At 45.9% G+C, this 14,075-nt stretch overlaps 1 protein-coding gene across 1 annotated transcript in view; it reads right to left on the bottom strand.

The window, feature by feature from the left end:
- Nucleotides 1–14,049, bottom strand: part of LOC119450141 (tumor protein D52) — a 38,251-nt gene extending 24,202 nt beyond the window's left edge. Inside the window, exon 1 of the mRNA XM_037713513.2 lies at nucleotides 13,869–14,049. Within this exon, the coding sequence (XP_037569441.1) occupies nucleotides 13,869–13,920 (52 nt within the window). The 5' untranslated portion in view covers nucleotides 13,921–14,049. The remainder of the gene's footprint in view (nucleotides 1–13,868) is intronic.
- Nucleotides 14,050–14,075: the final 26 nt, after the last annotated feature.

Here is a 14,075-nt window from a genome sequence, read left to right as displayed (position 1 = left end):
GCGGTTAGCTATATCTTGGACACTGGTTAGATAATGTTAGGTTACAAAAGTACCGAGTGCTCAGCTGCTACCGAAGAAATGATAAAGTTACGCAAAAGTGTTTTATGGAAGTGCGTAAGTGTCAGTGCGCTTCGCACTAGCGAACGTTATCAGTGTCTTTGCTACCACGAATTGCCGTTTTTAATACGGCGTCCTTTTTGTATTTCGTCCTCGCATTTGCTCATTCCCTGCTCAGTCTTCCGCGTCGAGAAAATCATCGACGCTTAGATTCGGCCGGTGACCAGATGTCATGAATGCTAACAGATGTGGTAGAAAAACGTCAAAGCTACGGCGAAAAATCAGATTATGTACAATAAAGCCAACGGAACAGCAAAGCTTCAATGTCGCAGTGAATCTGAACGGACGACTGTAGTAAATTGCATACATCGCTTGAAAAACGGACGACTGTAGTAAATTGCATACATCGCTTGAAAAGGTTTATTTCCTATAATATACGTATGTAACTGAAACGTTTCTGCACGGCAACGATGGAATGTATCGATTTATTACAGACATGACATTTTTACGACTATTCCAGGCACATCATTGCACCTCCGTGACACGAACTGCAAATCAGCTAAACACAAGCGCAGAGCTTTGCTACCGCTCACTACTATAGTTATTGTAGCAGTTGAGCTTAGATGCATTTGCGCTGCAGGTGTCAACGCCGTCGTTTAACGAAATTGTTTCGTCTAAGGGAGCTAAGCAGCTTAACTTTCGCAAAAGTTAAGCAGATTAACTAGAATATAAAGAAGTGAATTGCTTGCCCCAGGAGCAAAGCTCGTGTTGTTCCCGCGAAGCCTGGAAATCGGCTCTAAGTTTCAGCAAAAATTGCGAAAATGCGAGTCAGTGCATGTAGGCTTCCTAGTTTCATGAAATGCCTTCTGCCAGCCCATAGTGGAGCAAAGAGCAACAATGACGGCAGTTCTGTCACAACCATACAGGGGTATTAAAGAAGTCGCAGTTTCGCCGGAAAGGCGAAACATCGATTGCGATAGCAAACTAGTGGACAGCTATAGTAAGGACAGTAGTTTTATCATCCTTATAAATTTGTAATCATAGGCATACTAACTAAATTAACAAGCAAGCTGTAACGCGCGCACAAGCAAACATGACACATCTCACTCGATGAGCGCGTAAACACGCTGTCACAACGCTGGAGTGAGGAAGCGCGGTAGGCAAGCGGGCGAATTGACCTTCGTGCTGCGTCTCGCATCAACGCGAACTAAGCCGTCAAAACACAGCGCACGGCGGACTCTGGCCCCGTCGCAGATGGCTTTCAAGATACAGCGGCCCGGGCGGGCGCGTGCGGCCGCCCCACCCAGTAAAACCTATTTTGTAAAACCCCGGCAGCCCGGAGTAGAAAGCGCCCCCCGCCCCTGCTCCCTCCCCTCCCACCGGAGCCTTGCGCGCGACGGAAGACGGCGCGCTTCCTCCCCGCTTTCCTCCCCTGCGTGCGCGAGTTCGAGCCGCGATCGCCGGCTCACCGTCGCACATACAGCATACGGCGGGCGGCGACGATATTATCGTACTTGGACTTTATACAGAACCTCACGGCGACGGCAGCAATGCGCCTGGAGTGGCCATATAAAAAAAATTGCACACTGTAGGCAAGACATGATTTTGACCTAATCACCTTGAAGACGAACCCAGAGGACTTCCTATGACACAGCCCAATGTATCACAACAAACGGAATCATCGCAAATAATGACGCTAGCCTAAGGCACCTAAATGTATACGGCGGTCGTCGATGTCCAGAAAGGTCATGCGCCCACCACAGATATGCACGACTAACAATGAAGCAAATATGAAGTGAATCTAGACTGTCCAGATTATAACGCATCACGATTGACGGAGCTTCCAAACCCTTCGGCAATTCAAATTGCCAGGGACAAACGTGTTAATTTATATGAGCACTACGCTGATCTCAGAGGTCATCCGCATTGAGAAGGTACAATCCTGAAAATATCGTCCGACAAACCGGTGTGAAAGGGCAGCTTCGGTGTGGTGATCTGTGGGAAGATCTAAATTGGCTAAACTCCAATGTTCCACGCTGAAAACGCAACGCCCTTATCTTTTTCTAGTAGCGTTGGTTGACTAATTCAATTGTGAACGGTCACAAATTTAGCCACTAGCTCGGAACTAGAGCTAGTCCTGGATGCCAATTAAACATGTATACACTTCGAACATTGGCGGACTTATTCTATTTCACAGTTCATGTACGATCTTGCAATTATAAATATATTAGTGAACTTTTGAATGATTGACCACCGATTACTGAATTTATAACGTCCGTCAGCACAAATAATGTGTCGCAAGAAAATAAATATTTACAGCACTTTCTTGAATGTTTACTTGCAACTTCTAATAATAAGTTTACTTGCAATAATGTTTACTTGCAATGATATAATAATAAAGAATAAAGAATCTGAAGCAAAAAAAAACTGCTTCCAATATGCTTTAAAAAATTTAGATGCTGGAGTTTTTTACGTGCCAAAACTACAATCCGATATTGAGGTACGCCGTAGTGGAGGGTTCCGGATTAATTTTGACCATCTGGGGTTCTTTAACGTGCACCTAAAGCCAAGTACAAAAGCGCTTTTCCATTTCGCCCTCATCGAAATGTAGTCGCCGTGAACGAGAAGTGACCTCGTGCTTTGCAGCGCAACGCCATAGATACTAAACCGCGGCGGGTACAATTACGCGCTTAAAATGTTCGTTCGAACAACCGGCATACGGAACTGCATCCGAGAAAAGCTAGGTCAACGCCGTGAACGTCGCAACCCGAGTTCATGAGGGACGGAAGACAGAAGTGGTTTCGAGTACGCAATGAGGAGAGGTGAGGGCATTAAACCAGCTGTTTCAACAGCAATTGGAAAATAGGCCTACATCGTGAGAAGCTTAAAGGGATCGACACTGAAGAGGAACAGTACGTCAGTTTAGGCTGATATGTTTCTTCAAGATCCATTTTGGTTAACTTCGCAGTAAGGGGTTGATTACTAAAACAGGAAATCAAGGTCAAACGTAAATTTATTTTTAATTTCGCGCCGAAAGTCCAAAACTAGCCCACAAATACGACCGATTGGTTTGTAAGCTTCAGAACAAAACGCACCAACGCTGCACTCCAACCGCGCACCATAATTTTTTTTATTTACTTGTACTTACTCGCCTACTTGTAAGCCACATTTCAGCGTTCAACGTGGACAAATCTCACAATAGTCTGCGTATTTATGCAAAATCGTTACTTTGTCCACGTAAGTTCCACGTAGTCCTATTCACAAATGATTTAACCGAACGCCAGCTCTAGCTGCACTGTATAGTAAGGGCCAAAGGAAGCTACTGTCCAATAATGAATAACAATAAGATAGTCCTTCAAAAATAAACAATGCGGAGGAGGCGCACCAAAACTATAGTCTCTCACTTATTGTACGCATCACACCAAGAACGCGATTTCTTAAAAAAAAATAATAATCCCGGAAAACACTGTTACAGTGTTACAGCCCTTGGAATAACGCTCAGCGCTGCCCCGTATACTGTCGCTTCTCCGCATGGCACGAGACGGTCTACGGTAAACTAGGCCGACGCACGCGTTTGCACGCTCGAGTCGTCAACTTCCTCAGTGTGCGCCGGTACAATTTTACGCGTGCTGTCTAGCGCGCGCTTTTGTTTGAATCTCCGTGTTTGAATCTCCGTGCAAGATAAGTCGGAGGTCCCATAATAAATGGTTTCCTTTAAAATTCGACGGTCAGTTTGTTATCATTTAAAGGTGAAGTCGGGAGTCTCGTCTGGTCGAGAAGAATCATGGCAAAACGAAACAGACGCCGACCAATGTGAAAGGACGTTTCGACTCCTCACACTGGAAACAAATTGTGAACCATGCTGTCCCGTGTGGTAGCCGAAACGTCGAGTTTTTTTTTTTTAATAATTTTTTTTTCGCCTTGATGGGTGTCTGTTGTTTTTTGCCATACTACAGCGGTGTGTATTCGAAAGTAAGGTTTTCGAATCAAACTGCAATATTTACTTACAGGAAGAAAGAACACACCCTCTTCCGTGCGAATGTAGCGGTAAAATTTATTAAAGAATATTAAGCCTAAGGAAAAAAAAAAAGAAGAAAGACAAGCAACAAATAAATAGCAACCAGGACATTTAAATGCCGCTTCCGGGACCGGAAATGAGCCCGCGTATGCTTGCTCACGCGCACCCTTATCGCGTTTCCGGTAGCTTCGCTGTCGTAACAAGAAGCGCACCACGTGTTCAGAAATGGAAGATTATTTCCTACCGAATCCGGGCCTCTCGCAACGCGGCTTATCTACAAAGCAAAAATCAGTTATAGTGCGCGGCGCAGAGCAACTAACACGAAGTGAAGTGACCCTGCGGGCAAAGTATGGGTGAAATGCTGACATATTTTCTACTTGTAAATAAAGGTATATAGTTTACTCCTACCACTGTATTCTATCTTAATTACATATCTCTGTCATATACTCCAACACCCTCCCCCTCTTCCGCCAGTCCGCCTCTGCTGGCCGCCGCTCAGCTGTTAGCAGTATAGCAAACTAATTCCAGTTTACTATAAGTCAGCAGCCAAAGTTAGACGGCTACACTGTGGCCAGCAGCCAACTTCCTCTCTCCCTGTTTCCTTTATAGGTTAGCCCCTTAAACCACGGTATAACGTAAATTTGGGTACCGAGTACTGCTAAACACAACCACATCCCTGAAGGCACTACCACATTCGACGAGCTGCGTTTCATTATACACTAGATAGTGTACAATGCATCATCACAACGCTTTCAAAGGAGTCTGCAGTGCCATGGAATAAAATTTTTACGTGACTGACACGTTTATCGACAGTCGATAATTCGCAACTACTACGGCTACTACTCCGGCAAAGCAAATGTGGGTCCTTCTAAATAGTTTCAAACCTCGAGTTTGGATCCCAAATTTCGCGCTGTTAAGATCTGCGAAAAAGGTTTCGCAGGTTCCCGTATGCCGAATAATAAAATCGAACTATAAACCAGAGTGCGCGCGTGCGTCAACTGGAACAAGTCGACCTCGAAAATAGCTGCCTGGCGGGAACGGAAAACGTGCTAGGCGGATGCTGTGTCCATACCGCGTCGAGCTTCGACGATACGCGACCGTTTGCGCATTCAACACTACGTGGGGAATTTTTTTTTTTTAATTGAAGTGTAGAAGTGATAAGGTATAAACGGAAATGAAAGTGGACGGAAAAAACTTGCCGCCAGTGGGAGTCGAACCCATACCTTTCGCACTACGCGTGCGTAGCTCTATATACCACGTGAGCTACGCCGGTGGGGGCTGTCCACATTTTTCGGCAATTTATGTATGTGTACGACACGTCGTTCAATGCATAGTGAGGGTTTAGACTACGGCAGGTTTGATGCATTCTGGTGGTATATACAAGAGCGTTTATCGGTTAGCTTCCTGCTTAAGTTCACGCACTACATGACGCCATCGGTCATAAAGGATGCTCCCATGAATGGCGCTGGCTGACACTTCTAAACATACATAAATACCCAAGGATGTGGACGTGGGAACCCGGGAAACGCACGCGTACAGTGCGGAGGTTGAAAATTTCACTCCTTTACTTCGTGATTAATTAACTTACTGCACGTATTGTAATTTACGAATTCTCGTCGGTGACTTCGCAAGGCATATCCACTTGGAACGACTTCAAGGATCGCACGGGTTTCGAGACATGTGCCGTGAAACTTGGGGTAAAAATGTACTGCTGTTCAATTTACTTTTCAACAAAGCGCAGTTTTATACCGTGAAGCACAAAAGTAACTGGAACGACCATGTGTTTCCTCGCACACTTTGAGAATGAATATCTCGAAACTGGTGTGATCCCGAAAAATCGTTCCCAGTAGATACGCCATGCGAACTCACCGGCCACAATAAATTGCAATATATGTGCCGTAAAGTTATCAATTAAGAAGTCGATTAGTGATCTTTTAATTGGTCCATTATGCATTTCGTTCGCACAAGGAACGTCCGCCTCTGACTAATCCAACTCAATGACTATAATTATGCCATCTGCCACAGGCCATATTTCTTTATTCTGTATGGTGTAAAAAAGCGCTCGTATGTGAACGAGGTCGCACTCTACACCACGCTGGCGCCAGCAATAAACAATAAATAAAGCAAACCTTCATCGCACGCATCCAAGGGGACACGGCCGTTAGCAAAGGTGCGTTTTCTGCGGTAAAAACGGGCTATACTTGGTCCAGCACTGTTTGGAGCCCACACCATGCAAATTCTCTTTTACAGTCGGCGGCGTCTCTTCCTCGTTCATCACGGTGGAGAATACCTAGCGAACGGATTACACTCAAGTCCCATTGGACTCGAATGCACTTCCCCGAACACGAAAGCTATTTCTAAAGTCGTGAAGAACTGAAGATGGAGATATACATGACGCAAGCCAAGCTATAATTCGATGTGGATGGATGGAAACAACTTTATTATACTGTGCACGCGATATTTCGCGATGTCTCGATCAATAAAGGTTGAAGTCTGCACTTCGTCCTGTCTGCGCCATTTTTGTCCTAATGTTCCCGCATATTATATCTTAACCTTCAAACGCAAGGGAAAAAAAATGCAGATCCACCCCACATATTGGAATATCTGTAAAGCGAAGGTTTCGTGATGAGGTTAAGTGCGCTAACACTATACGCGATGTGTACAACTGTATTGTCATCTTGGCAACGTGTTACGTAACGCAATTTTTTGTTCACTTTGTTGAACACTGCTATTTGTTCCACCTCAATGTCATGCAGTGTAAACACTGCATGGCATTGAAGTCGAGAGACATTCATTGAACTATTACACTATTACTCAAAAGACATTCATTAAATTACTTGACATTTTCATTCGAATGCGTTGTTACTTGTTTTTTCCCGACCAAAGGTCGCGGGTTCGAGCGCTTTAATGACGCTACCATACTTAACTGTGCCTTAATTATCCTCGCCCTAATTAACCCCAAAGGTCATAGGTTGGGGCTGCATCGTTCGCACGCTATGCCGAAATGCCGACTGCAGTTCAAGCGAATGCGCATTGCAAAACGCCGACGGAGTCGTGGCGAGGGAGGAATGGTTAGGTGGGGGTGTGGTACGCAGAGAGAAGCACGACGGCGAAAGCAAGGTTTCATTCCAGCGTCTGTGGCCAAATGGAAACTGACGCGCGTGCATGTGCTCTCGCGCAGAACGTGTGCTATGGATTTGGCTATGGTATATCCGCGATGCAACGCACGCGCCAGTCGTCTGAAGTTTGGCACAAGTATACGCGTGCGACTGATTAGATCGTCTGGCGCTCGCGCTGGGAGACCGAGGTTCGGTCCCACATCGGGTACGCATTTCTTTTAACGCGATAGCGTTTAGGGCCCCGTGTCGCAGACAATCCGGCGTCGGCATTGCCGCCGGCGGTCGAGAAAATCATCCCAAACCACGCAGGCCCTCCAAATATACTTTACCACTAAAGTTGCTCACACTTTGTCTTGCATTCTTTACAAAGTTATTCCTCGGAATTATGAGAGTGACAGCCCACAAACAATTGTCATGAAACAAAACACCGACAGCGCTTGCCTTTTATGCTAAATCTTTTCAGGCTGAAATATTAAAGGTGCAAACAATAAAAAGGCCGGCCCACGAAAGAGGCCGCGTTTCTACCAGAAAGCGCGCCTTCGTGCATAGCGTTCACCGCCGGCGTTTCCCGGTAAACATTACGGTTACATAAGCTGCAGTTGCAGGGAAGTGTGAGAAACAGTCAAGGATATTTGAATGCTATCGCGTTCTACTCTTGAAGGTGAAGCGTAAGCGTCCTCCAATTTTTTTTTTTTTTTCTTGTCCAGTGATGGAAGCGACATTTTACTTTGTGGAGCAGATTTCGGAGCACAAGAAATGCCACTTTGGAGCAGCCATAAGTGTTTTCGGAGCAGAAAAAAATGCCAGCTTGGAACAGCTATTGGTGTTTTCGTAGCAGATGGAAAAATATGCCATAGGACTCCGCGAGTTAAAAGCATCACCCAAACATCTTATAAACATTACTATTTACTATGAAACATATTGCACATACAATAATCAATGGAAATTGTAATAAACAATTAAGACGCTGGATGAGCTATCGAACTCCATAGGCACCGTGGAGACCGTGCACCCACGTGCGCCGTGAAAAATGCCTCAATGGGCTCGGCTACAGCCGATGCTACGACTGGCTTCACTGCATTTTAGAAAATTATAGTATACAGCTTGTTTTCGGTTTCCTTAGGTTGGTCACACTGTTACAGTTTTTGTTTCCCAGCGCCCCGTTTCGGAGCAGTTATTCACAAGAATTACAGTTTGGAGCAGCATGTAGCAGCATTTCTCTTTTGGCGCAATTTGGAGCAATGGGAGCAGCACTTCCATCACTACTTGTCTTTTTATGTGCGAGTTATTCGGCAACACAGCGGCGGCCACGGTTAAAGTCTTTAAAAAGAAGCAAACAAGCGAAGCAACTTTTTCGTCGACATTGAGAGTGCGATGTAAGGATTCGTCTGTCCGACGGTCAGAGGTTTGCAAGAAGGGCTCGACACTGACACTCGTAGCAACAAGCCCGCGAATCCGCATTTATCTTGCACTCGGATCGCCAGCTATCTCGCCCAGGAAGCGCCGAAACAATGCAACGGAAATGGACGACGCGCGCGGCCCGACGCAGTTCGGGGCAAACTTCGATCACCTCCCATTGTGCAAGGAAGCTTCGCCCGCCGGTGTTTTGACACCGCTTGTCTTCAACGCAGAGTAAGGCGAATCGCCAGAAACTACGCAGCATAAAATAAATGCACCTTTTAAAAAGAAGAGCCAATTAATTAACTAATTTCCGTTTGTGCCCGTTACCGACTTCGTACAATCACAAAAACCTACAGGTGGAATGTGCTAAGCGTTTAGTTGGTAAAGACAGCTTTGCCTGCGGTATTGTACACGGTCTGCCGAGCGGCAGTGCCGTGTCATCACGTTTTTATACTGCATTAAAAATCCCTCTTGCGTTTTTTTTTTTTTTTTTTTTTTTTTGCGCATGTGCGTGCGTGTGTTGGAGCAACAGCAGTGTTTTGCTTAGGAACGTGTATGCGAGCGGATAACATGTTTGACAAAAGTCAGCCGATAACATTGTGGCTACGAGCGAACGGCAGCTGCTCACCATCCCAACGTGTACACTAAATACTACATACACGGTTGCTGCCATAGATGTATAAGCGCTCCTGTGGTATCGCTTGTTGCCTTGTTGGTGTTTGTAGTACGCCCAATTTTTAGTGTGCTATACGAGCCTTAGGAGATGCAAGAGGATTGCGTATACGCAAACCACTCGTGCGACAGCAAAGCTTTAGGGTGCGCAAGGGATTGTTTGCAAATCTTCTCCAATGATATACTGTTCTCTTAAGATATGCTGCAATGTTTGATGCATTGATGCACGTCGCGCTGATACTACGGCGCGTCCATATATTTTATTTAATTTTCGAGCTATTCGTCACGAACCGTACATTTACACGAATTTAATGAACATCGCGATATGAATAGGTGTTTCTTAGTAACTGTTAGTCTTCTTTAGAGTTTACGATAATAAGGACTGGTTCGGTAAAGTTGCTTTTCTATCCGCAGTTTCCGCTACAAATCTAATTGCGCTTCCATCACGAGCCTTTGCGAGACGGTTCGAAGTGAATGAGAAAGCGCAATCCACTTTAATCCAGCACTTGAACCGAAACTCACGCATAAAAGCTGGATTTTTCTTTCTATTTCGAAATCGAACAGAGCGAAACGGACTAAGACCCACAACACGTCCAATATAAACTCGCCCAGTTTGCTCTTTGCTAATTTCGGGCTACGCGAACCGTTAGGCCTGTGGATAAGTTGTCGGAGAGCTTTGCTTTCGCAAGCGGAATAAGCACCGCCAATATGTGCGCGCAGCTGCACGACAGAACGTTTATTTAGCTGTGTGCGAGCGCGAGCCAGGCAATAGAAATTAGCTACTGAGGCGACGTTCCAATCGAGTGCGTCACACAGAAAAGGCTTGTAAGTGCGAAAAATAAGCAACACGAGGGCCGACAGAAGCCAGCTGAACAATGGAGTAATGCCGTGGCGAGCGCGAGGCAGAAATGCGTGCAAAAAAAAAAAAAAAAGTATGAAAGGCAACTACTGCGTCCAGGTGACACCACCGACGTGCAATCGCGTTCATGTAATGCAAGCAAAAGGTCCGGATCGAAAGATATAATGGACAGAGTTTCGAAACTGCGCAAATCTTCATAATACGGCTGTCGGCAAGCGTTATAGATTTGTGTAACGACAATGAGTTTCACTCGCGGTACCGTTCGTGAATAGCATCTGCACGATAATCTCACGAGCGCGATCAGATGCTGTTTTCGAAACCACACGATTTTCTTCTTTGTAGGCTTGGGTTCAGTAATCCGTGTCGTTGTTGATCATACGAATTTCTCGATTATATGAGCGCTTTCGTACAGGCTCTAGGTCTTCCCAATTCTGGGCTTGAGTTTACCGAATCAGTCCGTTATCGATCATACGAATTTCCGATTACACTACACAACCAGAGCAATATTATCCCGTGTATAATTATTCGTACATACGGCGGGCAAAAAATAAAAAAAATAAAGCACCACGCAAGGAACACGCGTATGGCGTCAGCGCCAGGGCTTGAACCCGCGCAGTTCCCGTTGCTCCTCCCCCGAGAGTCCGCTGCCCATTGACTCCACTTGAGCGGCTTGACGGATGGTTAGTGACGTAATGATTGTTCAGGCATAAAGCGAAGAATCAACGGCCGACCAGCTACATTACAAGGCACGCGCAAATCGCGCGGCTCGCTCTTGCTCTCGGCAACAACAATCCAACCACCGAGACAGCACTCCGCTTCCGCTGGCCGCTATCCAATAGACGCTTCGCTTACCAGAAGCAGCGTCGGGCTGACAAAAAGTTCTTCGAAACGCCAACAGCCCCAAGGCGAAAATAGACGCCTGTCAGTTGCCCTCGCGGAGTCGTGCAGACGGCTCGATTGTATACGAACGAACGCCAGTCTGCCCAGTCACTGTATTCACTGGCCCCTCCGTCGTGGGTGGGTGCCGATGCCTGGCCTTCCACGCCCGTGGACGTCTCTGGCAGCTGCCAGTCCTACAGACCGCGCTGCGGTACGCGCGCTGTCACTTAACGCGACACATTTTGACCACTCGCTTTCTCTTAAGTTGCGCTTATCTGACCGAATGTCCTCGTGCGTTCGGGTCGCTGACTCGCTAGCCTCCAACGTGCAAGAAACAACTGCGCTTAAAATGCTGCGCGGCAGAGCGCAGTTGGCACACATAACATGCATATCAACAAGCGTGGGCGTGTTCACCTGTAACATCTTCCGTGGGATCTTTTTAGACCTAGCGGCTTCTGTTTTCGTCTGCCGAGCTTTTCGTTTTTCTTATGCATGTATACATGCTTACGTGTATGTGTTTTTGTGCGTACTGTGTACGAAACATGTACACTTTATGTGATGGTATGTTTTACCATTTACTTCGCGATACACTACTTTTGCATTCGGTTGTTGGAGCAGCTATTATATGTTTAGAGCCTTTGACAACTGGTTAAACATTTATTTTTCTACAAGTTTATCGCATGAATGTATTAATTCTTCCCAGCCTGTGCTCTCGTTCCACATTTAGAATGCATATGAAAACCATGTAGTCTAGACCACAGTAATGCAAACGACAAATGCAAACATAATGCAAACAACAAAAGACCAAACAAAGCTAACCTATATTTACAGCTTATGAGAAAATGTAAGGCGCAGGCCAGAGACGTGGTTTATCATCAGCCAGACATCTTGGCTTCCTTTTAAGTAATAAGAGATTCTGCGTGCGAAACACTTGCTGGCATGAAGCTCCCCAGAAGACATCATGAGAACACACGATATTTCTGACAGTTGAGTAAAATTATTCAGCGTAACTTTTTTTTGTTCCCTTGAAAACAATCATATTACTGAAGCAAGATTCTAGTAAATAAACTGCTTCCCTGAGCTAATATTTATTGCCATGATAATTAGACAAGAGGATTCACAACATTAGTCAGTCCTAAGTGCAAGAGATGGTTATTTGTCAAAATATTTTTATGCACGCATTTCATGAAAGAAGTCATCGGTGTGTGTTATCAAATGAACCGAAACATTGCTTCAATGAAGCAAGTTCACACCTCAGTACTTCAACAGATAATGCACACTGCACAATTGCTGTCTGAAAAAAAAAAAAAAAAAAGACATGCATTTTGTAGCAATTATACTTGCACAATTCATTAAGGTTTAATTAGTATAATAATTGCATTCGTAAAGTAATTTTGCTATTTTCATTCACTTTGGCGGCGACTTGCTATTCACATGACCACAAGAATGTTGTGGATCCCCACTCCAGTCGCGTGCTCATTCCATGTTGCAATATTTCTATTTGGTGTCTATGTGGCTTGATGCATCTGGAATTTCATTATTGCTGCGTGGTTCTCTAGTGCATGTCACATAAAAGTATCACTCTTCCACACATCACAGATATAGTTCTTCGCACTGACAATGACGGCCTGTGGAGACTAAGTGATAATGGGTAGCTTAACGCAACTCAAGAATAACAGCTATCTGCAGTATCAGTCAATGAGCTAAGGAGGGACACAGTGATTGCAATCACAGGCAACGCAGCAAAAATGCACGAAAAAGTCGAGGCTTACAATCAGAAAGACACTGCAACGGTAGCATGTCTGTAGTGTTTTAAGAGTTTTCGATTTCCGCAATGCAAGCACAAAAATATACTGCCGGACGCGCAACATTATGTTGCTTTTACAGATAATGGAAGCTTTCACATTATCTTTCGCTTCATTACAGCTTTGTTCGCCAGCAATAACGACCCCAGATAAGACATTCCCCAGAGCGTTTTGCGACAGCTGCAGTAGGTGAATTAAATTCACATCTGAAGCTCGCTGGCTGGCCGCTCCCATTTTGCACAGACTGCACCCGCCCACACGTTGCGCTAGCATCGCCGAAACAGCCAAAAACTAAACCAGGTCCATAAAGAAAAAGAGCACGCCGGATATGCTGAAAACCGATCACACATCTAGGCTGCAACGGAACTACCTCATGCAAACAGGTTCCTTTTGTGCGCGGGTCTGGGAGCGAACGACCGAGTCGCCGGCCGCGAGTCATTGCACAACAATGCCGTCAGAATCTGCCTGCACAGTGGCGTCGGGTTCCCGTAATGAATTTTCGCGTAGGGACGAATATTGCAACCAGCTTGGCGTACGTCGTCCGAAATTCGCACGATCGGATAGCCATGGTGAATGAAGGCTATCTTGGCTCTCGCTGAGCGCTAATACGCGCCACGGAATAAAACCCCGAGAAGCCCGTGCAGTAATAAGCGGACGTGCGAACAGGTGCTCCAGTATGTGGCAACCTGAACCCCGTGAAAAGTGCAAAGGCACAATTAGCCTCATGCGCAAGAGCAGTCAAGCGTTTAAACAGTGCAGCACGACACAGCTTCGCTACTGCGGAATTTATCGATTTTAGTACGCCTCCCTCGGAGTGACATGAATTTCCCCTTTCGTCGGACGCCTTTTGCAGCGCATGTAGTGACAAGACGCTTTTTAATTTGGTTCTCAACGAAACGGCGACTCACAGCGTCGTGTAATTTTGTGAAGGACCACCTAAAACACAACAGCTGCTAAGCTTTCTCGGCGTGGGGAATGCCAACTCGACCGGCGGAGCAGCTGATACCTAAGCCTACACGACAACGTTGTTTGAAGCAAAGCTCAGCAGTTGCTCTTACCGCTCCCCGACATCGTGAACGCCTTCCGTTCTTCTCTTGGGGCAGTAGACATAGACGCAGGCGCGGTTGTCAAGCGCCGGGGACACGATTCTTCTGCGGATTTGTTTACGCCGACGCAAAGCTGCTGCCGTTTTCTACACCCTCGCAAAGCCAAGCAAAGCGTACTCGCGACGGCTACAAGGACGGCTTACGCTGACTTCATACCAA

This window comes from Dermacentor silvarum, chromosome 4 (assembly GCF_013339745.2).
Source record: "Dermacentor silvarum isolate Dsil-2018 chromosome 4, BIME_Dsil_1.4, whole genome shotgun sequence".
Taxonomy (NCBI): domain Eukaryota; kingdom Metazoa; phylum Arthropoda; class Arachnida; order Ixodida; family Ixodidae; genus Dermacentor; species Dermacentor silvarum.
Note: the sequence above shows the minus strand (reverse complement) of the source record. Positions and strands in the feature narration are given on the sequence as shown.